The sequence below is a fragment of the Rissa tridactyla genome, chromosome 4, assembly GCF_028500815.1.
Source record: "Rissa tridactyla isolate bRisTri1 chromosome 4, bRisTri1.patW.cur.20221130, whole genome shotgun sequence".
NCBI classification, from domain to species: Eukaryota; Metazoa; Chordata; class Aves; order Charadriiformes; family Laridae; genus Rissa; species Rissa tridactyla.
In genome coordinates, this window is record NC_071469.1 from 44,329,455 (window position 1) to 44,354,995 (window position 25,541).

At 42.3% G+C, this 25,541-nt stretch overlaps 2 protein-coding genes across 2 annotated transcripts in view; both read left to right on the forward strand.

Moving 5' to 3' along the window:
* LOC128909339 (cytosolic phospholipase A2 epsilon-like) overlaps positions 1-10,366 on the forward strand; it is a 43,043-nt gene extending 32,677 nt beyond the window's left edge. Inside the window, exons 17-20 of the mRNA XM_054200894.1 lie at positions 853-1,047; positions 1,464-1,630; positions 2,801-2,987; positions 3,210-10,366. Coding sequence (XP_054056869.1) covers positions 853-1,047; positions 1,464-1,630; positions 2,801-2,987; positions 3,210-3,418 — 758 coding nt within the window. The 3' untranslated portion in view covers positions 3,419-10,366. The remainder of the gene's footprint in view (positions 1-852; positions 1,048-1,463; positions 1,631-2,800; positions 2,988-3,209) is intronic.
* A 1,380-nt stretch (positions 10,367-11,746) lies between these two features.
* Positions 11,747-25,541, forward strand: part of LOC128908251 (uncharacterized) — a 58,186-nt gene continuing 44,391 nt past the window's right edge. The window contains exons 1-3 of the mRNA XM_054198055.1: positions 11,747-11,797; positions 13,016-13,108; positions 21,696-21,768. Of these exons, the coding sequence (XP_054054030.1) occupies positions 11,750-11,797; positions 13,016-13,108; positions 21,696-21,768 (214 nt within the window). The 5' untranslated portion in view covers positions 11,747-11,749. The remainder of the gene's footprint in view (positions 11,798-13,015; positions 13,109-21,695; positions 21,769-25,541) is intronic.

The following is a 25,541-nucleotide window of genomic DNA, read 5'->3' on the forward strand; positions in this document are numbered from 1 at the left end:
GTTTCCTCTCTGAATTCATTCATAGCAACATTATTTTCATTAATCTCCCTTGGACTGAATTTATGCAAGTGATGATTTGTCACCAAATATAAAACTACTGAAGTTTTTTTAACAGATCACCTTTGTCAGGCGCCTTTCAGTGAACCTACATGTTGTAAAACATCTCAGTGCTGTGTACTCTGTCTGCCTTGGCAGATGGTACTTACCATACATTGTTGTTGAAGACTTGGATATATCAATTACATGGAATGCCATTTCAATGTTTGATCTTGTTATAAACCTGTGTGCTCCTTAGAGGTGTTGGCTGTCCTTCCTGTTTTCAAAGTGGTGAGTGAGTTTGGTTTATGGACTTTTCATCACTTTCTTCATGGAAGTGTTGCAGGACACGGACCTCAATAAATGCCTGTGATAGAAAGCCATTGGCCCTCTTTCCCAATCTCATGAGGTGCCATTTGGCACAATGCGTTTTCTCTGCTTTTTTCTGGGTGTCTAAGTCTCCTGACAGCATATTATTTTTTTTCAAAGCCAGTTTGGTCTAATTTTGAAAGAAACTGGTCCAGATTCTCAGCCTACCCTGACCCTCACACAGGAAATCCACTTATGACTTCTATCAAGAAATATATCGCTTTTTCCAGCTTTAGGAAGTTTGTTGCCACTCTGACTTTGTTTTTCATGGAATATGCTTTATTGAAGATTGATGTTCTTCTTGCTTCTACTTTGGCATTGCTTTGACTGTATGTTTCTATGTCTTATTAGGTCTTCTTTCCTGTAGCTAATATTAGATGCCTTTTGTATTTTAAGTATTGCAAAGAACTGTACCAAAACAACTTGTTCCTCTCCTCTACTCTTCAGAAGGACACGAGCCTTCCCCACCAGCCAGGAGCCATGAGTTGGAGACTTACTTAGTTACCCCTGAATGTGGCATCATGGGCATCATTCGGCAGGTCCTGACTGAGAGGGTGATGGTTTCAAAGTTCTACAACTTCCTGAAGGGGTTCCAGATGCACAATGAATACCTACAGAGCAAAAACTTCTGTATATGGAAAGGTAAACATCCCTGGATATTAATTTTTATCTGCTTAGATGGTTGGTGTTTTCATCAGTGAAGAGAAGACAGAGGATGAACAGGATTTATTCTTCACTTTGGAAATAAAAATTTCAAGATAACTAGTGAAATTTCATCCAGGCAAACCAGTTCCAAGAACTCCCTTGATTCCAGGGAAGGGCAACTACTGCTCATTGGCGATGGAAGAAGAGCAGCATAAGAAGTGAAGGAGCTCTGCCTTTTTGCCTTGTACAGATCTTTCTTTTCTTTGTCAAGGCTGAGCTTCCATAGCGTGGCAGGGTCTTGGAAAGCAAAAGTAATGGGAAGACAAGAGGCATTTTTTCCTCCCTTATTAGCCAAACAACAGATATATTACTTTTTCAATGAATCACTCATCATAACAAATATTTCCTTTTAGATACTGTGCTAGAGAATTTCCCCAGCCAGCTGACAGAAACAGCAGAGTTCATGTGCCTGGCAGACACGGCAGGATACATCGATATCAGCTACCCACCGCTCATGAGGCCGGAGAGGAAAGTGGATGTTGTCCTACACTTAAACTATTCTTCTGGATCACAGACATCGGTGCAATAACCACTCTATTTTCTTCGATAATAACTGCTGTTTTTTAGCGCTTTTAGCCCTCTTTAAGGAGTTGGAATAATTTATGTAGAAGAAACTGATTCTGGGAAAAAGGATTCTTGGTGTAGAGCTCCCATTTTGTAGATGCCTACGTCTCTCAGTGATGCTGGTATACCATGGCAAATACCCTAAGGACAACAGATGTAGTAGCAGTTTTCTAAATCTTTTATTTTAATTAACCCTCTAATAGGCAAATGCTATCTTCTCCTAGGATCTCAATATGTCTATCAAGGCTACACTCCATATGGAGTGTTTCTCTGGAACTAATGCCACCACTGATGAACTCGTTTTGTCTTGTGATATCTATCTAAAGATATCAACATGCAGTTGAATTAGAAGTAATTTGTCCAGTTGTCTCTAGAACAGTAACTGGATTTTTATTTTGTTCTAAATTATGGAGAAGAATTGTCCTTTGATGCCATGTCTGCCATTTCAATTACCAGCTAATAACCTGGTCTATAATTTGTGTTAGTAAGTACGGACAAGACAGAAGTTCTTGAAAGCTAAAATTTTCATACACACCAGACAGATTCAGGAACAAAAATCCTATTTTCAAAAACAGCTTACACACCTGCAAGATTAAATTAACATTTCCATCAGGATGATGTTTCCTCCCCGATGCCTACATCAATTTTCACAACCATCTTAGGGCATCTTAAGACAGTTAGAGGCTTTAAAATATTTATGCCAAGTCAACAAACTTTTTGCACCTTTGTGAATCCATATTTAAAAACCATACCGTTTCAGATTCCTGTCCGTTGTGCTCATATCAGGATTTTCTCCAGTACGGGGCATGTTTCTTTGTCTTAAGCAGCTAGGCCGCCCTTGCCTGCAGCCATGAACATCTTATTTATCTTGCAGATAAAGGCTGATGAGGAGGAGGAGGTAGGACAACAATCAGGAGTGCAAGCTGGAGGCTGGGTCTTGAACTGTTGTTCTGTTAATAACTGGTACTAAATACCTCATGCAGAGACAAAGGCCAGAAGAAATACTGACAGCAAACGCTGCTCCCAGATCTTTGTGAAGAGCCTTTGATAGATGTGATGTGCATTCAGGAAAAGTTGGGGGAGTTGCAGAATTTCTGATCTTTTCTTTTTTTCTGTCTGAACGCAGCCTTTGGAAGAAGCCTCCAAGTACTTTCTAAAGCAGGGAATACCATTTCCCAAAATCCAACTGAGTGAAGAAGAAAAGAAGAATCTAAAGGAGTGCTACATCTTTGAAGACACAGAGACCCCAGAGGCTCCGACAGTGGTGTTTTTCCCGCTGGTGAATGACACCTTCAGAAAATACAAAGAGCCTGGTAAGCTATGGGACAGAGATGATCCTCCCACCACCTGGCCACCCTTTGGCTGTGTCAGGATGAGAGACATGGTCTAGCGTGGTCTCCTCCCTCCCCTGTTGTGGTTCCTATGGGAGAGAAATGCACGTGTCCAGGTAGCAAGTAGCAACGTTGTGCCCCATGTGGAAAGAGGGATGTGGGACCACATCTATACCCCATCGACAATCTTTCTTTATTTGTCAGGTGTGGAGCGGAGCCCTGCTGAGATGGCAGGGGGCAACGTGGATGTTTCCAGCATTTTTTCCCCGTACTGCTTAAACAGCTTTACTTACACAGAGGAGGAGTTTGACAAGCTGGTAGAATTGACCAGCTACAACATTCAGAACAACAAACATCTGATCCTTCAGGCTTTGAATTCAGCCATAGAGCAGAAACGACAGCATAAAAAATAAACGCCGTCCTGAGTTTCAGAAAGATATCCAAATATTTTTTTTCCTGCAGAAGAATCAAGACCTTTTTGTGAATGAACATGACAGACTTGGGGAAGTACAAAGACTTGTCTCAGCCTGTGGCTCCTCTGAACCACGTGATGATCCTAGATAAACTGATCAAACAAAATAATGATTAGTCTTGTGCTTTATTTATGTTGGATTTCACTGCTGGTGAACGTTTTTTTTCGTGTACGTGCATGTATATGCAGTAAATCAGAAGTTAGGAATAGTGGTTCTTATTGACAAGGTTTTTAAATGCATGGACGTGGGACAGCAATACCAATTCTTTCAAAAATTACTAGACTGCTAGAAGTTATATGTGAAGTGAAGACAAATGAGCTACAGATATTTAATTTATGCCAAATCTAGTGCAACAGAAAAATGCATAATAACTGTGGATAACTTAAAAGAAAAAGAGAAAACCATAGCTTGCTATAGTGTCAGCAAGAAATTTTGTTGGAAATAACACGCAAATCTAAACATAAAAGAACTAGAAAATTTGAAATTTCACATGGAAAATGCAAATTTTCTATACTTCTGAATTTGCAAGTTTTATTACACCAGCAATATTTAGGTTTGTAATATTCCTTGGAAGTGACCTTTCCAAACCCTGTTGTGGGTCAGGATTAGCTCTTCTGGTGCACGTGTAAGTACCTAACCCGGGGTTGTGTTTTTCACTGAACACTCACGGTATTTAAAGGATCCAGCTCAGCATCCACGTCCCATTAATTTCAACAGTTTCAATAGTATTTCTTGTTATTATAGGATGGGATGTTGTGAGAATAAAAACATCAAAAACTGAGAGACATTCAGATTTTGTGGTAAGAAGGCAAGCTAACTGCTTTACACTGATATCCATGGGTAATTGCATGACTTTGTTGGTCCCTGACTGTATACAATTAACACACGGCATATGCAGCTACTATAAATAGCACAGGGCAATTTGTTGAAACTGCTTATTTTTGAGATGAAGACCAAAATAATTATTTGCTTTATGAAGGATTTTAATAATGCAAATACTCTGTAAACCTGTTTCATTACAGCAAAGATTCTAATCTTAAAAAAAAGATACAATGGTTCAGTCAGTATCAGCTGCCCTTAATTACCTAAAATTTAAATGAAACGCAGTAACTTGTCTGTGCTGAAGTAACATGTATTGGCACACAGAGAGCTATGAATAACCCAATCACAGCTAAAATAGAAAAGAAATCCTTAATGCAAAATGAGATGTGAACCTCTAAAAGGCTAAAAATTTCTCTTCGCCCTTGCTGTCACTGCCTGTCTGTCTCTCTTCCTCCAAGCATTCCTTTACAGCTTTAAGCCTTTGTCGTCTTTAGTCTCCCACATGCACCTCCAATGACCTCAGCCCCCTTAGGGACGGTGTGTCCTTGCCCCAGCTGCTTTTCCAGGCCCTCACTACTCCATCCAATTTGCAGCCCTGGTTCAAACCTCCTGTGTGCTGAAATGGCTGTTTACTTGTCTGTGCTCATCAAAGGCTCCTCTTTGTGATCTCTGCTGCTGAGTCACGCACTCCCTTTTGGCATTGCCTCTCCTCTGCTCCAGCTGGAACTCCCCCTAGGGCTTCCCTGTTTATCATTATGGCAAACCCATTTGGGGTGACACATGTGTTTGCTACTTCTCGTACCTGTTCATCTTCCAGCTGGTGTTTCGGGCATCTTCGAGAGCTGCCATCCAAGGCTGTCAATGACACTAAGTTTCAAGAACTTGCCTCACTCTTCCCATCCCTGCCCTTAACTATACCCCTTTGCTTCCTTGGTGTGTTTTTGTTTGTTGATCTCTTTTTAACAGAGAGAAGCCCCATTTATTCCAGGTATGCCACTAAGGCATCCCTTACTCTGCTCTACCCTCTAGGGGCTGAGCCCATCCCACCTGCCAGCAGTCTGGGCAGGCCCATACAATAGCTCCTAGTGGCGTTTTCAACATGGGTAAAATCTTGGCAAGAACTGGATCTTCTTTTCAGTTCTCCCCTTGCAATCCTCAAACTTTCATGACTTTCTTCTTTCAGATACACCCACAGACACCTGAGTCCCACAGCAAGGTCCTTGCTGTAACCCTGAAAATACCTATATGTCCTGTGTTACTGTAAACCCTGAAAAAGGTCCGGCTTAGTCCTCCATCCAGCTGTCCTTCTCCTAGGACACTGGTGTCCTTCACCTATAAGTAATGTAGCAACCCCATAGGTAATGTTCTTGAGTTGAAGGGAAGAACACCAGCCCTGTCATGCCATCTGCAGTTGGTTTCTTCCCCTCTGAGGTATTGTAGAGATGTCTCCAGGTGACTGCTCCTCAGCAATGGCCTGTTCTCCTGACTCCCATCTAGTCAGCACTCCTGTTCTGTGTTTAGTAGAGGTGCTTTGTTTGTGACTTAGAGGGTTGGTTAATTTGTTGGTTTCGGCTTGCTTTTTATCATTAAATTTATTAATTAATTGCACAGAACACTTGCAAAAGATTCTAGTTGTCAATTCTTGCATGCCAGTGTGGAGGCTTTGTGTGGCTTTGTCTTCTGGCATTTTTTGTTCTGGTTCAGCTGCTAATGGGGTATGTTTCCCATGCTCAGCCTCTGGGCTGTACTGAGGCATTGAAAGAATGTTAACAGCTGCAGATGTGGGCTCTTTTGGTTTTGCAGGTTGGGAGTGTCCCTTTTTACAGGAAATAGGAGTAATTTCATGGAATTAGCCCTTCAAGGGAGGAAACTGCAAAAATCCAGGCCCATGCTGTATCACAACGTTAGCAACGTTAGCACCAACAGGAGTTAGCGTGAATTTTCCTAAGTGTTTTAAAAGACAGAACTCTTGGTAGCTGTGGTAATAGGAACTACAAACACTAACATGGTGACCTCCTTAATTGTAATGAGTATGTTCTGCATCTTTTCTGTCTCTGGCTTTTCCTTATAACCTATTCATTAGCTGTAGGTAAGTGAAGGGATTAGCATGCAATTGCACCTTTGCCCCAGCCCTTCCGATTATCACAAAGGTGCATCAAGAACTGGGCAGCTCAGTGAGGTGAGTCAGCCCACAGGAACCTAAGGAAAGGAGCAGTGGGGTTTTTGATCCCCTTGCAAGGCCCGTGGGTACTCGGACAGCCCTGTTGGGTGAGTGCCACGGAGGAAGCAGAAGCTAATGGGATGGTTGGCAGTGCCATTTTATGTGTTTCTGTAGCTAAAAGAGTGATCAAATACAAGATTATTGCAAACAGTCTGAGCGAAGTGAGCTATTAATTTGCAAGACTACAAGTTGCACCATGTGGAAATGTGCCTGCCACGGTGGGTACAGGAGAACATGGGTGGTAGAGCAGGACGCCCTTCTGAAAAACCCTGTGCTAAAACCAGTTCCCATGTAAAGCTCTACTCTGTGTGTGCAATATCCCACTCTCTTACTACAGTGATAACGCTTCAGAAGAGGCCACCATGGCCTCATTACCAGCAGGGCTGGTTTCCTCATGCCCTGATTATTATATGCTGGTCAACAGGTAGCAATGGGGGAGAGCTGTGTGTCTTTCATGCCATTGAACTTTTGCAGCTTTGAGCTCCTCTTGAAAGTCTGCCCCTTGTAGGGTTCCCACTGAAGCCCAGCACACCTGCAGCATTCATAAAGCCCTTCGCCAGCACCCTGTCCACCCCTCCAGTTCTTCATATCAAAACTCTGGCATGTCTTGTCACGTCTCCAGTTTCTTTCTCCTTGAGTCCTGACATTTCCTTTGCACTCTTTTCAACCCACTATTGCTTATCCCCTTTTCTCCATCCAGTTGGGTGTCTCACCCAGATGTCATGGCCTGATCCCAGCTGTTCTAATGCTTGTAGCATTCATGCTTGTTCCAAATATGACCAAACCTCCATTGTTCAGACTTGAAGCTTCTGAGGGTACCATTGCAAGATGGAGAAGACATGCAAGAAAAAGGGGAAAGATTAAGAAAACAGATGGTATATAAAGCAAGGGAGGGAAGAAGAGGAGAGGGGGAAAAAAAAAGTATAATACCCGAATATAAGTGAAAAAGGGAATTATAGCTGTGCGGTATTGAGATGGACAAGGGAAGGAAATAGGTTTTTTTGAGAGCCAAGAAGTTAATGAGAAAGAAAAGATGTCAGGGAATGGAAGGAAGAAAAGAAAGAAGACATCAGGAACAAAAAGGTGGTGGAGACAAACATGTAAAATGGAAATAAAGGTGTATCCCTCCTCTAGTTTCTTCAAAGCAGGCTTGATAGGCTGTTCCATTAAAAAGAATAGCAACTAAAAAAAACCCCCCTAATCCAGAAAACGTGATGGCATTAAATCTTTCTGCTGAGATTCTGACTGCTCTGGGCTTACAGACGCCTGATGTGCATACTGTGAGTCCTTTCTAGCTCCCAGCTTTCTGTTCTTTTCTCTGCCCTTTAACACTGGGAAAAGGCAGTCCCTCAGCCCCTAGCAGTACAGCTTTTCCTGCCAGTTGCTGCTTATCGTACCCTTCTCTCTCTCAACTAGTAATCTGTAAATTAGTTGTAAAGATATGAAATGTTTGCTCCCCTCCTACTTCCTTTCTTCTGCTGAGGTAATGGAGCATCCTTAGAGGCTGATGCAAGGAGGTGTAAGTTTCTACATATATTAATACACACTTTTAAATCTTGAGCAATTAGTGGCTGTTTCTTTAATTTTGCAATTTCTGCTACTCAGCTGGCTGACATCCAAAATTGTTTCAACCAGTCTTGTAAGCAAGCCATGCTCCACATTCCTCCTGGAGCTGCAGTTGTTTTGGTTTGGTATCTACTTTGCAAACATACAATGAAGTTTATTTTTGAGATTTAACAGATGATATGATTCAGAAAATCCTTCATAAATTCTTAACAAATACCTTTTCTGGTCACTCTTAAGCTCTGGTCTATGATTGCTGAGGGTGCAGGAGCTCTGATGGCTTGTAACCCACAGCTGGCTTGAGGCATGGCAGAAAGCACCATACTAGTCATACTGCCCTTGTGCTGATTTCCAGCTTGTAAGGAGATGATAAACTTGCATGTAGTCTGCAGAAATGTGGAGAGTGAACAGTGATTCAGAAAACTTTGGGAACTGCTCCTTTAGTTTACTGTACTCCTGGGAAACATACTCCAAGTACAGAAAACATCTCACAGCGAGACAAGTCCAGGCACAGAGGACTTTCTCACTGTACAGGTAACATTGAGGACTCTATATTTGCAACATGCATAAAATCTTAAGAGACATAGAATGGAGTATAAATCTCCGCTTCAATTAGGCTACTCTGAGATTGGTATGGCAAGTGCTGGGCTTTATCCAGTGTATCCCTAACTGTAACATGAAGGAAACATAGAAAAGCCTTTAACTGTGAGTGCAGACACGTAAAAAGTCATTAGTGACGTCAGTTTCTCTACTGGGAAGGTAATAACTTTCAGTATCAGAGCTGTGTACTAGTTATATGCTAGATGCATACAAATGCTGATGCATGTATGTGATGGATATAAAGTACCGTACTTTTGTCTGTATGATCATCATGTCCTAACAGGAATATAATCTACTGCTTTTAAAGTCTTTGATTAAAGACTTGCTTTAAAATTAATTTCCCAGAAGATTCTTTCTTGCCTGTGACAGGGGTAAAATGACAGGCAGCAGTAGTGCCCCTGCCTCCTGTGAGTTTCCCCTCCTGCTCCACATCTCCTTCCTTCACTAACCGCAGAAGTGATGGTCTAAGACACCATTCCTCCTGCAGGAAGAGGACAATAGCTGAGACAGAATGCCCATCTGACTCTGCTCTCCAGTGCTCTTTTTTGTATAGAGGTATCTATGTGACTGAGAGCAGTGGGGTGGTCCCAGCCAGCCCTGGTTGCGTTTCCAGCTTGCTGGAACAGCCCCAGGCTCATTTTGCCTGTTTGAAGGCCAGGCAAGCATCTATTGTTGCAAGGCATTTAGGAGGACGCTGGCTATCAGCAGTTTCAGTCCAGTCCGAGATTGTGATAAAAGAAATCACAAAGCTATATTTGAACATGTTGAAAAATGTTAAGTTTGTCGCGGAGCTCTGTTTCTCCACAGCTTGTCTTTGCAGTCAGGTGCAATAAAGGTACCTTTGCCAGGTGATTGATGCTTCTACAAACTGGGTTGTAGTGTGAATAGGAAACCTAAGTAGTAGAGGGAGAATGAGGTCTAGCAAGCACTAAAGGATGAGAGTAGCATGTTTTTTTGCTGCCAGGGCAACTATGGTTAGATCTTTTAAGCAGATAGGTTATTTTGCTTCATCTATCCTTAAATTACTGAAATATGAAATGTAAAGAAATAATATAATTCCACTTGAAGCCTCTGCTTTTCATTCTACAAATTGAGACCATCCAGCTTTGTACGTTCAGATTTTAAATTAGATAACACTAGTTCAGTTGTTAATGAGAGCCTCAGAGTTTTCTTTATTTATGGCATTCCCTCAGGTGAGAGCAGAATACCTCGATTTAGCTAAAGACCATACAGATCATTCCAGAAGGCTGAGTGTGCATATAATACGGAATTAACTCCACAGACATGGAAGTCTGTACTCAGAATCCACCTGTTCTTCTCCACGGGTTTCCTTGAGGACAGGGGATCTCAACTTTCTTAAGGTTCATGATCTTTAGAGGGGTTTCTAGGTGAATATCATCATTTATGCTAACTAGTCCTCTGAACTAAGCAGCCTAGGGAAAGCTGGCCTGTTCTAACAACAAGTATACCAGTATTTTTAATGTCCCATAGCAGGTCTTCCAAGGTCAGGCAGGTCTTCTTTTCTGGTGAGTCTCAAAAAAAAATAAAAATGAATGATTGTTCTCTGAATTAAGCTGCAAGAGGAGCTCTCCAGGACGCAGCTCAGAGTGTCCATAACCTGAGGCCAAAAGATGCTCTTGTACTTCAAGTGTAGGCACAGCTACTTTTCATGCTGGAAATGCAGATGCTATGACACAGCCTGCTGTTATTGGAGCTGCTAGTTTGTTATTCATTTGTTTTTCTGTGTTTGAAGGTGATAATTTCCACTGGGTATGCCTGGAGATGTTCATGTGCTCTTTTGTTCATGTTTTTTAGTAGAACAAAATCTCTGTAAAATAAAACTAATAAAACTAAACCGCTAGATACTATATTCTATTCAACTTGACATGAATTTCCTGCAGTTGTTGTGTAAAGTTCGGTTGTCTTTCTCTGAAAAATGTATGAAAGCATAACTCTTATCTGCCTTGCACAGCTATTATATATTTCCTTATTTCCTTGCTTTTTTTTTTTGTTGAATTTAAGGTATTGCCAGGTGCAGGAGTGACCTTGGATGATGCTTGCAGCCATAGGCATTGACTACAAGATCTCTGCTAACCCCTGGAAAAGTCAACCTCCTTTTCCCCTGCCATCCTGTTATTCCACACAATCTGGTACTGCTGCTCCCTGCTCCTCACTCACCTCCCCTACCTACAGCTCACCTCTGCAAACCGAAGACCCAGCCCTGTGCCCATACCTTGGCCTTGCTTCCCCTGGAACAGAAAATGGGAGCAGCCCAGGAGGAGCTGGGAGCTGCTGGTCCATGCAGAAACCTGTCGGGTGGTGGCGGTGGCCCTTTCCAGGGGGGTCACTGCGTGGCTCAGGGCAGCGCCTCTTTACAGACAGCGAGCTGAGGTCCTCCCGCCTATACAGAGGCTTTGACCAAAGTGGACAGGTGTGTGTCTGCACCCGGACAGGTCATTGGTAGTTATTGACACACAGAGGCTTTTCCCAGCAGTCGGTTTCCCCCACACGGGAGCTGCCATCGGTGTCTGCTCAGGGCAGTCCCTGTGCCACAGGTGGGGAAGAGATGGGTTTGAAGGAGGCTCCAGCGGTGGTGCCCTTCATACTTCCTCTCTGCTTGGCAGGACAGCCCAGGACTCTGCTCACCCCAAAAAAAGTGCGGCAGCAGCACAGGACTCAAGGGGCAAGCGCAGGCTGGGAGAGGTTCCCAGCCAGAGGAAGGTACCGCATCACTTTTGGTTGTTGTGGTTGCCCCATGAGATCCTTCCCTGGAGCAGTCACCCTTGGTGCTCCACCGACTTCGGCAATGGGAGGGAAGTCCTTTACTTATAGAGATGAGATGGGTGGGGCCTCAGGTCATTTTATAAAATAACTTGTCATTGACTCCTACGGGAGTGAATCCTGCAAACATGTCTCAGGAAGTGCTGCCCGTGGAGGTGCCAGAAACACTCTGTTACATGAATCCAGGGAAGACCATGATGCCAGGGAAGACCATGATGCCAGGGAAGACCATGTTGCCAGGGGAAGGCATGTTGCCAGGGAAAGGCATGTTGCCAGGGAAAGGCATGATGACAGGGAAAGGCATGATGCCACCAAATGCAAAGGCACTACAGGTAAGAAAATGGCTTTAAATGTTTGCTTAAGGTCCACTGCATTTGACAGAAAACAAAATCCTGTTTTGTGAATGTGTTTATGTAAAAGCTACTGTACAAACTTACTGTCTGATGGGACTAGGCAGCAATGTCTCTGCCTGAAGGAGTTTAGGGTGAAATGCTGTCTTTGTGGCTATCAGTGGCAAAAGTCCTCCTGAATCTGTGGGAGCCAAAGATCTCTGCTTTGTAGGCAAAATGAGAGAAGCGAGAGTAGCAAGGGGACAGAAAAATAAGAGAAAGTGGAAAAAATGAACAGGGAAGGAAACAATTTTTGGGGGACTGAATTATCAACCTGAATCCAGAACCAGATATAAAAAATCTTTTTTCTTCCATATTTAAATGCTACTTTTATTAAAAAGTTATTATTTCTGTATCAATAGCAAAATTTTGACATGCGTATTAATGTGACAACGTCATTTTTTTGTTACTGGAAAATGGATAAGGACAGGGGATTGACTTTTATTTCCACATTCTCATTTTTGTTCTGAATTTTCCATTTTGCTTTGTATTCTCTGGGTCATTTCAAGATTTACATTTAAGTTCAACAGTAGTATGTTATACATTGTTCTGTGTGGTTTTTGACTGGATGAAGGCACATTGCTTCAGGAAGTACTCTGGAAACAGGAACAGAATACTTTTGACATTTTTTTATAGGAACTGTCATTTAATGGTGTTTTCCTACACTCTGCATTGTAGTAGTATTTTGGAACTTCTGTTTCCTAAAAAAATTGAAACGTTAGATTTAAAATTTTGTAATTGCAATGTGTTTCACGCTCTGGGTTCAAACCCAGAGAAAAGATTCTGGCATTTTTAAAATGGAGATGTAATACTCCTGAGATCAGGAGGAGACTGACAAAAGGTCACATTCGAAACAGAAAGCAAACCTTTATTCACAGAATAAATGCAGAGGCGCCTTTTGGGCATCTCACAGCTGAAATGGCTCTTCCTTCATTGACTCGTTGAAAGGGTACCCCTGGCATGGATTTTGTACCAGCATGTGCTGAACCACATGGTGGTTCATTCGTTATGCTGAGCGCTGTAACACAGCTGGGTGTAACCAACTCCTGTTCTAATTGGGGTTTCAGCATAAATTATTGCAAGTAGGAATTAATTATCTACCCTGATAAAGCTGCTGTTGTTGTTTTAATGTTATAATTTATAATTTCTTTTTTTCTTCAGGATGAAGACTCAGACACAGACATCGATTCTTCAGAAGATGGTGAGCCGCAAGAAGATGAAGAAAGTGCTGTACCAGACAAAGGTGATTTCAAGGTATTATGAACAAAAGAATTTTGGACAAATGAGGGCTGAGGGTTTTGATTTTGCTCAAAAGGGGAGAAGGCTCACGTAGATAAATAATGATGGCAGCAGTTTGAGTGTTACGAGGGAAACGCCCTTAAGTTTGTTGTTTAGATCATTTTATTCCACTTGTGTTTATGATTTTCAGAATTCCTTGTTGTATTTCTCTGATACGTTCTATTGAGAGCATGCAGAATATCTACTGTGTTAATCCCTCACTTCTAAAAGACATCCATTGGTGAGCTTTCTGTTCCACAATGCTTTCTGTAACCGAAAGGGCAAAAAGTACCAGTGATGTATGTTCTGATGTAATGGCTTCTGCCGTGCAATGTCTATCCTAGGAAGTTATGGGGGAGTACTAGATTATTGAACCCTGATTTTTCACCACTTCCGTGCTTGTCAGAAAAAAACTGTAACGGGGGATTCTGTGAAAGGAGTGATGCTCGAATGTTTTAGAGCTATTTCTTGTGTTTGAAGGTCAGTCATAGGTTAATTTTCATTACAAATTACTGATTTTGATAGGGTTTCTCATTCTGCTACTTTGCTATCTGTGCAGTAAGTACAGGTGTTGTTTCCTGTCTGTGAGGATTAGAGAAGTTTAAATGTGACTTGTGTAACAGTGTTGTCCCAAGAAGTATCTGCTTCTGAGCCATTTGTATCTTAATCCATGCAGACAGGCTATACTGAGACAAAATGAAGCTGAAAAGGAGCTTTATCTGGAAGTTGAGGTACTACTGTAAGCAGGCAGACAGGTGAGCTTTGTGATAAGCTAGTTACCAAGTAGTCCTGGTACAATTTAGGTATTGAGAAATTAAAACCAATTCTTATTCACGTTTGCAGTATTTTTACTTTCTCACATACACTTTTCACATTTTAACTTTTGTGTTTGTCCAGTATTAGGATTTTTATTTAAAAAAACACCCCAAAACCAAAAACCCAAACAAAAAGAACGCCCAAACAGTGGCATTAATAGATTAAACTCTATTTTCTCTGATATTATATCAGTCTTGGTTCTCTGTGGCGTTCCATCTTGCAAATATTTAGCTTACAATGTCTGGTATCTCCAGCCTGTGGACATACTGAAATTCTGGATCATGTATAAGATGAAGAATTTTGTAGATAGTAAAACAGGCTGGAAAACAATGAATTGATCAGTCTTTCGTATAAACTCTGCTCCTTACAAGGCGTAAGGAACCTAAAATCATGATGAGAGAAAGCAAAAAGATTTGAGCTCCTGGATTATAATAACCTATGGTAATTATACTTATGACAGGTAAATTCTTGTCTCCACTTCTTAATCCCACACAGTGATATGTTTGTTTTTCCATTATCTGCTCAGGAGATAGGCTTAGATCAAAGAAATTTAAGAGTCATGACATTTCGAGGGGGCAGGTTTGACAGTAACGGACCAAACGAATCATCTTATGCGTATGGGAACGTAACCTTCTTCTAAACCACTATATTGCCCCTGTCTCTCACCAAAAGATTATTTTTCACATTTCAAAATTACAAAAATTCATTACAATCCCTTGGTGATGGACTGAGTTTTTGTTCTTGCATCTGGTTACGCAGTCACTGTTTTTTCTTCTATGATCAGAACAGAGCACTCTATCCTATGCACTTGCATGATCACAAGTTGATTACTGCAGCCTATCATGTGTTTATGTGAAGGATGTGTACATCCTTCTGCTCGCTTTTTCTCAAATGTAAGTTTTCCATCACTGAAACTCAGAAGACTTAAATATGAGGGTCTCTGCCTGCGAAGAGGAATCAGCTGTTAGAAACATACCACAGCATATGCCAGCAACTGCATGTGCCTTTATGCCAACAGGCTGATTTTTATCTGCATTAAGAAATCTGTATTATTCAGGCCCTGGCTGGTACTTTGCCCCATGCTAAAGCAGCAGGCAGAGCCAGCTCTGGTATTTCAGACATCAGTGCTTATATTAAAATATTTAAGGATTGCAGCAGGTCTCATATCATTAATGTGAGGGAAGGGAAGGGGAAATATTGGATGCATAGTTCTGAATTCAGCATGAGCCATGTCTTAAAAAGGGTAAGATATGTCATACCCAGGTCAAGTGGTACCTTATTTCCCTGACAGGCAAGGGCTCCTTGCTCTTGCAAGGTTTGTGCAGCTGGGAGAACAGCTGCCCTTTGACAGAAGAGGGGCAGGTAAAACTCTTACACTTCTGCAAAGCAGGAGCTCTGGCTTCTGATGGGTTTCGGAAGCTGGAAGCAGCTCCTGAGATCATGGGAAGAGTAGGGAGCTGCGACTCTTCATGGCGAGGTTAAGAGGAGGTTGCAGCTGCTGCCTCTGATACAGGTGGGACTCCATCACGTGAGCCAGGAGCTGAGGCTGGCAGGAGGGCTGGGTCCCTGCTGGTGCCAGGCACGGTGTCCCTGTTCCCTACAAGGGCAAGAACCTACTGTTGGGAGCAGGTCCAGCCCTGGGCTCAGCAGCAACTGTAAAAGTAGGAGGCAACAACTCCTGAGCCACCCCAGCCCTGTGGTTCTTGCAGGAGCATGGCACCAGCAATGGCTCTGCTCCGCTGCAGAAGCTGTTTTGAGCCCAGGTGCCTCCACTGCCACCCTGAGTGGAGTGGAAATGACAGACTGCTGAAATTACATGCTCCAGCGTTCAAAAATGAATCTCACAAAGTCAAAGGAGGCCACTTCCCATCAGCTCATAACTTTGAAATATGCTTTTTCTTATCCACATTTGTCATAAAATAGCTGTGTCTGAGATAGACCTCTAGATTCCACTGAGAATCCATAGTCAGAAATAGAGATTTTTCAGGGTGTGATGCATGTCCTGTGGTAATGTCTACCTTGGGATGAGAGTCCAGAAATGTCTAACAGCTGTCAGATATAAACAGCTATTTTACAGCTATCTGGAGTTAGGTGTGATGAGTCTCAATCCTCAGATGGTTAATGCTCAGGCTAGTTTCTTTCTCTCATATTTGTTCTGGTTGGGAAGGGCAAAGTAGTATAAGAGGGCTCTGTCTTTTCATGATTGGACTATCCTATTTCCTTGGCTACAGTTCTACATATGGAAATAATTTTGAACATGCAGTTGAATGTTCTGTGTTTTCAAGTGGACCTATTTTTCAAAACCAGAAAAAAAAGGGTTTTTAAACATCTGGAAACACTAAAAGATGGAGGGCAATGTTAACATTGTTAGCACTGAAAGGGTTATGCAACTAGCCTGAGTCATCAGTCAAATAATGAATCTCTGCAGAAGTCAGGATCATTGTGCACTGAGAGTATCCCTGTTGTGTTGATCAATATTTGAAGTTCTGACTTTTGGAAATGTGTTTCAAGCACAGTCTCATGTGCACAGTCACATTCCTCAGAAGTGCTCAAGTCCCATAATGGATATACGTATGAGGAAGCAATGACGGGAAGGACACAGTTCTTGTGGTCTTGCATATACCTGTCATGCTCCTGTAGGCACAGGTAAATTTTCCTTCGCTGAAACCAGGATTACTGTGGCCGTATGCATGAAAGGGGTGTTTCCATCAGACTGTGGGAGTTTTTAATTCACTGATATCCAGCCAAGACTTCTGCTAATTCTGGTGAAAACACGGTCTGATTAGACGTAGTTATGTTGCTAATGAAAAACATGAAACACAGGACCTGTCAAAACCAGCCGGTGGCAGCAGTGGTCCTCGGCACCCCCTTGGCCCCCGCGGAGCTCCGAAGCTGTCGATGGAGGTGCCACAGTGCCTGGAGGAGGCGAAGGAAGGAAGCAATTATAACAGACGCTTTTCCGGCGTGGAGCTTGGGTTTGTCGAGAATGAGGAAGAGCTTCAGAGACGTGGTCACACGCAGCAGCCGACTGACCGCGCTCAGCCCAGGCAGTGTGCCACAGTGGGCTCCCCTGGCCCATCCCACAGCAGTGAGAGATAGGGTCCGGCAGGCTGGGGCAGGGCTTGGCTGAGTGATGTTCACAGCCTGAAGCATCTTGATTACAAATGTAAAAAACTTGAGGATGCACATTCTCTAAGGAGACCTGACTCTCAGACAGCTCAAGATAGGCACTTCTTCACACGCCACCAGCACCAGATACACCATCAGCAGCAAAGTATTTTAGTTCTTTTGATTTGGTCCCTGGCTACAGTCTAGTTAAATTAGCACCTGAAGATGAAGAAAGGAGTGCCCCGGTGACATCCTGTGAGTGATTTCATCTCAGCAGAATGCTTCTCCGGGCCAGGAATGCAGGGGGACCTTAGTCAAGACAAGGAAGCTGTCTTTGCCAGGAAAGGCTGCTGTGCCTGTAGATGACATAGAAACGGATAGAGGCATTATTGTTGGGTGACTGCAGGAAAAATGTGTGGGTGGAGAGGAAGCTCTTTTCATGGTTTTCATAGATAACAAAAAATTTTTCAGGTTGGTCTGTAGAAACGGCCTTTTTTAACCATTGAAAAAGTAAACTGATTGTCCTCAAGGTTGCACTGAAACAGGTAATGGTACCAGCACACTGTGGCACATAATTTTCCCTGCTTACTCATTGCAGTTTTTCATCCAGCATGACAAATGCCACCTCCTCACAAGATCAGAGGGAAGGCATTCCGCATTTCATGTAGAAAAGCAATAGCTGAGCACCTGCTTGGAGGACACCTGCTTTTCGGTGATATAATTTTCACCGCACACACTGAAAATTAATTTCAGGAACTTTGCATTATTTTTTGTTAGTTTATGATTGCTTTGGAATAAATACCAATCTAAAAAGGGCAACAATCAAGACCGAGAACGTGTTGGCTGCTCCTGGGGGTTCAAGAGTAAATTCTCCTTTTTGGCTCAGTGTTGTTGGATGAGTGCTCTCTGTTTTGGGGAAGCAGCTAGTGTATTCTGGTAACTGATCAAACACCTATGGTAAAACAAGGAGCTAACACTGAAAACCAAAATATGCATTGACCCAGCATACATTTGACTGTACTGTTGTGGAATTGTGAGACTGGGGTAGTCTACAGTAGGCATGGTGGAGTGGTCCATACCATTGATATCGCAAGCTGGGAAAATGCTCCTAGGAATAGCCCATGCTTGAAGAAGATGAAGAAGCCTAGAGGCTGAAGAAAGGTACTGAGAGAAAAACAAGTAAAAAAAGGTAAAGAAGAATAGTCATCCTCTGGTTTCATGGACTCTTCTCTCATTAAGGAGTGCTGTCATTTTGGAGCTCCAGATCCACTTGTGATGTGACAGGATGTATTATACAGCTAAACTAGTGGAGTAATTTACAGCAGTGCTTCTCAAGATGGATGCATGCCACACATACCTACATCTGAATATAAGTGTGACTTTAAAGAGGGCTGGGATAGACCTATGGAGGCACAAATCTGCCAGGAATGCAGCCAGCCTGCATCCCCAGAGTGCTCATGACAGAGAAATTTCTGTTTTCAAATTCTTACTCACCCAGGTGAGAGAAAGTCGGAATCATTCACACGACAAAGGAATCTTTTACTTCCACCAGTATAGTAACTTGGTGCCAATTATCATACGATGTTATTCTTTTCTATGGGAAGTGGCGGAAAATTAGAAGAAGAGACTATGACTTCTGCACCATGTTTGATCGAGCTGTTTGGAAAATCCCGGTAAAACTTTCTTTCCCTGGAAGTACAGAGCAAGTAGCAGTGTACGCCCGGCTTGTGCGCTGGCATTGCAGCGTGCTGTATTGCATGCAGCCGTGCTATAGACACGTGCGCATGAAGCACACGAGCGCAAGTTGGGAAGCATGGAACTGAAGACAAGCCAACAGATTGACTATGGGTGAAACAGTCACAGAGTGACTACATCAGTCTTGATTTTATCAAAAGCAAAGCTACAATGTGACAGCGCTAAATGGGTGCTGTAGTAAATCCTTGTTAGCCCCAGGGCAGGACGCTGTGTGGGGTCTTCACCACTCAAGGCTGTGGTGGTGGAAATCTCTCTATAGGTGGAACATAATGACATAGCATCAACCTTTTTTTTTTTTTTTTTGGTTAAAGAGATTGTAATAGGTTTTAAGTAAACAGAATAACAGGACTTCTATCCTTTGCTTTATGCATGCATAGCTGCTACTTTCTTTGCTTCTCTAACTAGACCCTAGTACATTATGTTATGGTTGTCACAGTTGCTATTTAAATACACTTCTTTTGTTTAAGATGTCCTGGAATTAATTAAAATAGCAAATCCTCCTGGGAGCAGTAGAACTAGTGAGGCCTGATCACTGAGTGATTTCTGCTCTCCCTGTTGTCTTCGCTACCCCCACTGGCAGGTGCTGGGGCTGCCAGGACAGCTAATGCCTGGCTGCTGCCTCTTCCTCGGGGAACTGGCTGGTGGCATCTGCCTCTACCCCAGTGCAAGCACAGGTCCTGCTTTCTGTAGCATCTGTGAAGCCACTGATTTTTGTTGTGAAACTTCAGTAAGTCTTTTTTTTTGTGAAACATGCATCTCTGAGAGCTGATTTCCCCACGCCAGGTGGGAAAATTTGGCTAACACATTAGAAAGTCATTACATGGGAACCAGGAGACAGGTGGTCAGGTGGCAGAAACTGTGTACTAACCATTAAAAAAAACCCAACCCACCACGCTTCCTTAATGTCTCCTATCTAAGAATCTCAAACTGCTTTGCAAATATTGAATCCATCGGTTATCACTCAAGCAATGCCATTTGCCCGAGGAAGCGTAGCTGGAGTTGATCCAGGAGCTGGCGGCACCTTGCGCAATCTCCAGAGATAAATGGCTGCAAGAATTGCCCCATGCTTATGCAGATCCTACCGAACAATGAGTTTCTGCCTTCTAGGGCATATGCTGAGGTGCCCAAGCTCATTCCTAACATGTGAGTGTGGTGATCCACCTTTGCTAATTACCCAGCTGAGAAGGGTTAATTAACTGGGTGGAGAACTGTATTTATATGGCTATACTGTTTCTGAAACGTGAACCAGTGTCCTTGCATGGGGTAGCTCTGAGGCTGTACCCCTCCATCATTTGTTTGCAAATTTTGCAGCTTCTGCTAGGCTTTTTCTCCTTTGAGAATACTTGAAAAAAAAGATGGATGTATTACTGAGGGTGAATTTCATGAAAAAGTACTAAAAGAGCATGAAAACAAAGAAATATTGAGGCACGTACAGGAGGGAAACCCTTTTTAAGATCTCAGCAAAAACATTTTAACATAACAGGAGGTGTTAGGAGAGAGAAGAGGGGATTTTAAACACACGTTGAAAAAATAATTTGTTGTGACAAAGGAGGCCTAATTGTCTTTCCATCTGAAAATAAGGTCCTTTTTGCTCTGTTCTCTTAAAAAAATAATTGGCAACAGTACACATATTGTTTTAAGTGAGATTCTTCCAGCTTCTCTTTATCTGCCTTAAAATCTATTTTGTCTCTGTTTATAGTCGTTCTAGGAAGTCTCTGAAGTGCTATAGAAATAGAAGGATGCTCCTAAATGAGAGGAAATCAGTTGATAAAAATAGCAGTTGTCAAAAAGAATGATTTGGAGGGCTCTGCTGTAACCACTTATGCAGGTGGAAATGTTTCTAGGAGTGTGAGGAAATGACCGTGTGTCACAGCCACAGGAAATGCTGATTTATTTATTGGCTTTGTCAGAGCAGCCTTTTGCAGATAGGGCTGAGCCAGAGACAGCTTTGTGGAATGAGCCAGCAGGAAATCGCCTTCCTTAGAAGAAGGAAACCAGATTATCCTCTAATAATAAATAGGAAGAGGTCCCTGCAGTCACAAAATCTGGAGAGCCTTGTTTTATAGAAGCTTATGGCTGAGACGTTCAAAGGGACTAAAGGAAGTTAAGCACTTTCAATCTTAAGGGTTTTTTGGAGGGGGGTATTGTGCTTTATTTTTCCCCAAAGGAAACTCATACCTAAATCTTTGCCCCCTAAATCCTCTGGAAACAATTCTTAGAACATTGGTTTATCTCACAGTTGTGACTTACAAAAGCTCAGATTATTGTAACTGTTTTTCCCATACAATTGCAAAGGGAAAAAAGAGAAATCTATTTTGTCAAAGCAGAGGGTAAAAACATCTCTCTGATAGTGGTGCTTTGGATTTATCCTGTGAGAGTCATCAGCAACAGATATTCTCCACAGCACGCTTTTCACTGTGTCGGGACCTCATGGGTGGTTACTAAGGGGATTGATTGTAACTTTGAGTACGACTGCTGGTATATTGACCACTCCACCACGACGTTTACTGGTGCATTTATTCTGTTCAAGAGACTTATTGTAGCTATGTTGTAGAGCTAAACTACAATTTCAGATCAAGGCGGGTTGCAAACATCTCAGAGACAGTGCCGTTTGACAGGGATTTATGCCTTTCTTTTCTGCTATCATGAACCATACAGACTCAGAGTAACACAACAAAAAGACAGTGAAATGTATGAAGTGTTGAAACGAGACTTCTTTAATAGCAGAAGCTTATGTTGCAGATTTTCATCTACAGAATAGTGAGATGTTTAACACAATTTTTACCAACTGTATTATTGCTTCGTAGCACTCAGTTAGTCTGCACATTTGATACTTTTTCCCCACTGAAGGTTCATTCATACTCTGTTTTGTACCGTTCTCCAGATAGAATCCTCTCCTTGCTATCTACTGACTGTAAGGATAATCCGGATGAGAAATCTCCAGCGAGTGGACGCCTGTAAGTATCTCCATTCTTAGTGGTATCCCAGGGTATAGGCAACAAGTTTTCTTTTATAATTTATAGCAACTTTTCCAAGTGTTTCTGAAATAACCCGATGTTTATGTAAACTAATTGTTATAAACCAGGTCAGTCCTTGCTGTTTGCTGCTGTTTCATTGAATGTTCCTGTGCTTTCTGGTTGGTTTTAAGACTTGACTGTGGTTTTGAGGATTGGTACTTTCTCCCAAAGAAAGGAGAGTTTCTGACACAGGTAGATGAAAAATACTGTATCCTGTGTTTCCAAAAGCAAGAGGTAATTTTGCTGTTGGGTTGTAGCACCTTGGGAACTGTGACTGGGAGGAGCAAACTTTTTTATCCCCCCTAATCTCAGTTCTGACACAGATGAAATGAACAAGAAAAAACTTTCTAAAATCATTACCACCAGGCTGACGCCATTATTAATTACACTGAAATGACTGTCAGTGCTGACTGAGAGCTGGATGCCTTGTCCCTTCCAGCGCTCATGCAGCCATCTTGCAGTTGTGCAAGAGCGTGAGTCACACGGCAGGAAAGTGGTGGGAAGTAAGTGAGCGGGAAAGGAAAATACCAGTTTAGTTAAAGGATATGGACTACCCACATATGCAGTGAGAAGAAGCATTTCACACAATCAGTACAGCTATGTAACCACCTGTGAAAGGATGCTGGAACTAGCTCTAGGGTGTCCACGGAAGGGAAGTGGTGTAACCCTGCTGTCTCTCTTGATTCTCCTGTTTCACCGTGAGCGGCAGCAGTCGGCACTATAGTCTCTTGCACAGGAAGAGCCAGTGAAGATGTTCTGAAAGATGAAGAAGTGGATTTAACATGCAGTACCATTCCCATCTTACCCTGTGGTTGTCACATGTTTTTCTGGAAGGTAGATTGGAGGACTTCCCTGTGTAACAGCTCTGAGTGAGGGATATACTGACCATATCTTAAGTTGTATCGTTGGGTTGCACTCTGCAGCTGCACCTCCCTCCTGGTCCACGGCTGTGGCACAAGTGTGATGATGCAATAACACAGAAAGGTTTCATCAAGGGCTCATCTCAGATCTTCTGCGTGTCAGGCGGCAAGACAAAATCACAAATAACTAGGTTGTAGAAAGAGATTGTGCAAGCAGAACTGAAGCAATATTTTGCATTAAATACACAGCTGACTAGTTTGCCTGCATCTACGCATATAATTAAGGATTGTTTGATATGCCTTGTATCTCAAAGTACAGTTAAGATATAAGAATGACAGATCACATCAATAGAACAGAGTACTTTGCCAGCCAAACTGCCAACAGTCATTGATCTCCAATGATAAACCTGAAATCATGCAGTAGTCATACAGAATTACTTTAAAAACATTTCAAAATTGGTATTGTTACTTCTAGGATCTCCAAATGTATTCAAATACCTATTTTTGAGGCTTCAAAATTCTTCAAAGCATTATTATCTGCATAGAATTTCCCAGATTAAAAAAAAGATAAGAAGAGGAAAAGAAAATAACAAACAGTCATACAGAACCAAATTGATGCTCATACAGTTCTCTTAGGGGGATATATTAAGTAGGTCCACTGCAAAAGCCTCTGACACTTGAGGAAAAGAAGTAACAAAAGAAGCTGTAGAAAGGCACCAACTATGATTACAGATCTGAAACAACTTTTACAGGGACTAAATATGCTACAGACTTTAAGAGTGGAAGGGGAGTTATTGAGGAGGACATGGAAGCTGTCTCTATAAAAGGGCGTAAGAATGTTAATAAGGAGTCATTTTGCCACTATTTTTCACAATCTGAGAATAAAGGAGAACCCAATAAAAATATCAAACAGAAAGTTTAAAACGAGTAAAGGGCATATATAAGTAAACTGTGGAACTCTGTCACAGGAACGTATGGATGTTAAAATTTATCTGTTCAAAAAGAAATTATTCATGGAGCATAAGTCTAACAAGGGTTATTAAACATGCTATTTCCAACACAAACTCTGGTTTGGGAGATCCTTACTCTGGCATTGCCCAAATGATGGAGGATGGATCAGGTGCAGTACTGCTCTAGAATTAGCTTGTTTCTTCTACTCTGGAGCAAGACGTAGGAGGGCTATTACCTGACAGCAGAATGATTAAGAATTTCTATTTTAACATGAAAAAGTCTGATGTTTCTTCTTCTGTCTCATCCTTGGGATAAATCTAAACTCTTCCAGATGAGACTTTCCCAAAAATCCTAGTTCAAGACACGCTTCCTGGAAATGCATGAGACTGAATGCTGGAATTTGACAAGTAGTAGGTAGTTAAAAGCAGTGTCTTAAGACAGAAGGAGGGCAGCCTTAAATCTAGTTCTTAAATGAACTCTCTCTATAAATGAAATCAAGACAAACAACTTGCTTTGCAAGGAAAAGGTGCAGATGAGACATTTTGTTCCTCTTTCAGAGAGATATTTATGTGCCTCAGCGAAGCAAAATTTGTACGGCAGCCAGAAAGGCCAGGCTGACTAGACCTACCCTTACTGGGGAGAGACATTTGGTATGAGCAGCCAATGCTTCCAATGTTAGCAGTCAGTGTCCTGGCAGCCTGCTGCAACGTGCATCATCTGTGCACTGATTTTTTTCTGCATAGTTGTTTATGAATAGAATAGAATAAAATAGACTATTTCAGTTGGAATGGATCTACAATGATCATCTAGTCCAACTGGCTGACCAAGTTAAAGCATATTATTAAGGGCATTATCCAAATGCCTCTTAAACACTGGCAGGCTTGGGGCATCGACCACTCCTCTAGGAAGCCTGTTCCAGTGTTTGACCACTCACTCAGTAAAGAAATGCTTCCTAATGTCCATTCTAAACCTCTTCTGGTGCAGCTTTGAACCATTCCCACACGTCCTGTAAATGGATAACAGGGAGAAGTGCTCAGCACCTCCCTCTCCACTTCCCCTCCTCAGGGAGCTGTAGAGAGCAGCGAGGTCGCGCCTCAGCTTCCTTTTCTCCAAACTAGACAAACCAAAAGTCCTCAGCCACTCCTCATAGGACATTCCTTCCAGCCCTTTCACCAGCTTTGTTGCCCTCCTCTGGACACATTCAAGGACCTTAACATATGTCTTAAATTGTGGGGCTTTTGATGCTGCTTATTGTTTATCTGTACCCACAGGAATGTATGCTTCCCAGACCTTAATACAAAGTGGGCATGGGCGTAACGACAGCAGGAGGCAGAGAGATACAGTATGCAACGAAAATGTCTGAAGTGAAGAGATGTCCCTGGGAATCACGATTCTCAGAGTAATTAGTTTGCAAAGCCCATTGTGGCATCTGTGTGAAGAAAACAGATGCTACTGGGGTAATTTCTGTTGTTTCCACCTGTTGGCTTGAACACAGATCAGAAAGGCAGCCCATAGCAGCCCTTTTCCTTCCCTTTGGGATTTTTATCCTTAAGGAAAGGAAAGGAAAGAAAAGAAGGAAACATGAATGCTGGAGGTGAAATGTCCTCTTAGCTAAGACAGTCAGGAAGAAAGTACAGGGAAGGAAGCCAAGAGATAAGAGTGGTGGGAAGGTAGGAGCAAATTAAAGCAGAAGATATGACTCCAGACAAGGACAGTTAAACTGCTGTCAGAAATTAAATTATTTTTTTTTAAATCCAAAATAAGATACGGAAGGTGGAGAAAAGCAGGAGAGAGAGAGGGCTAGGGCCTGCTGAATATTTTCCAAAAAATTTTTTCCATTAGGGGAATACTGTTTTTTCGACTGTGTAGGAATGTGTTGATTTCTCCACAGTTTTTTTAGGA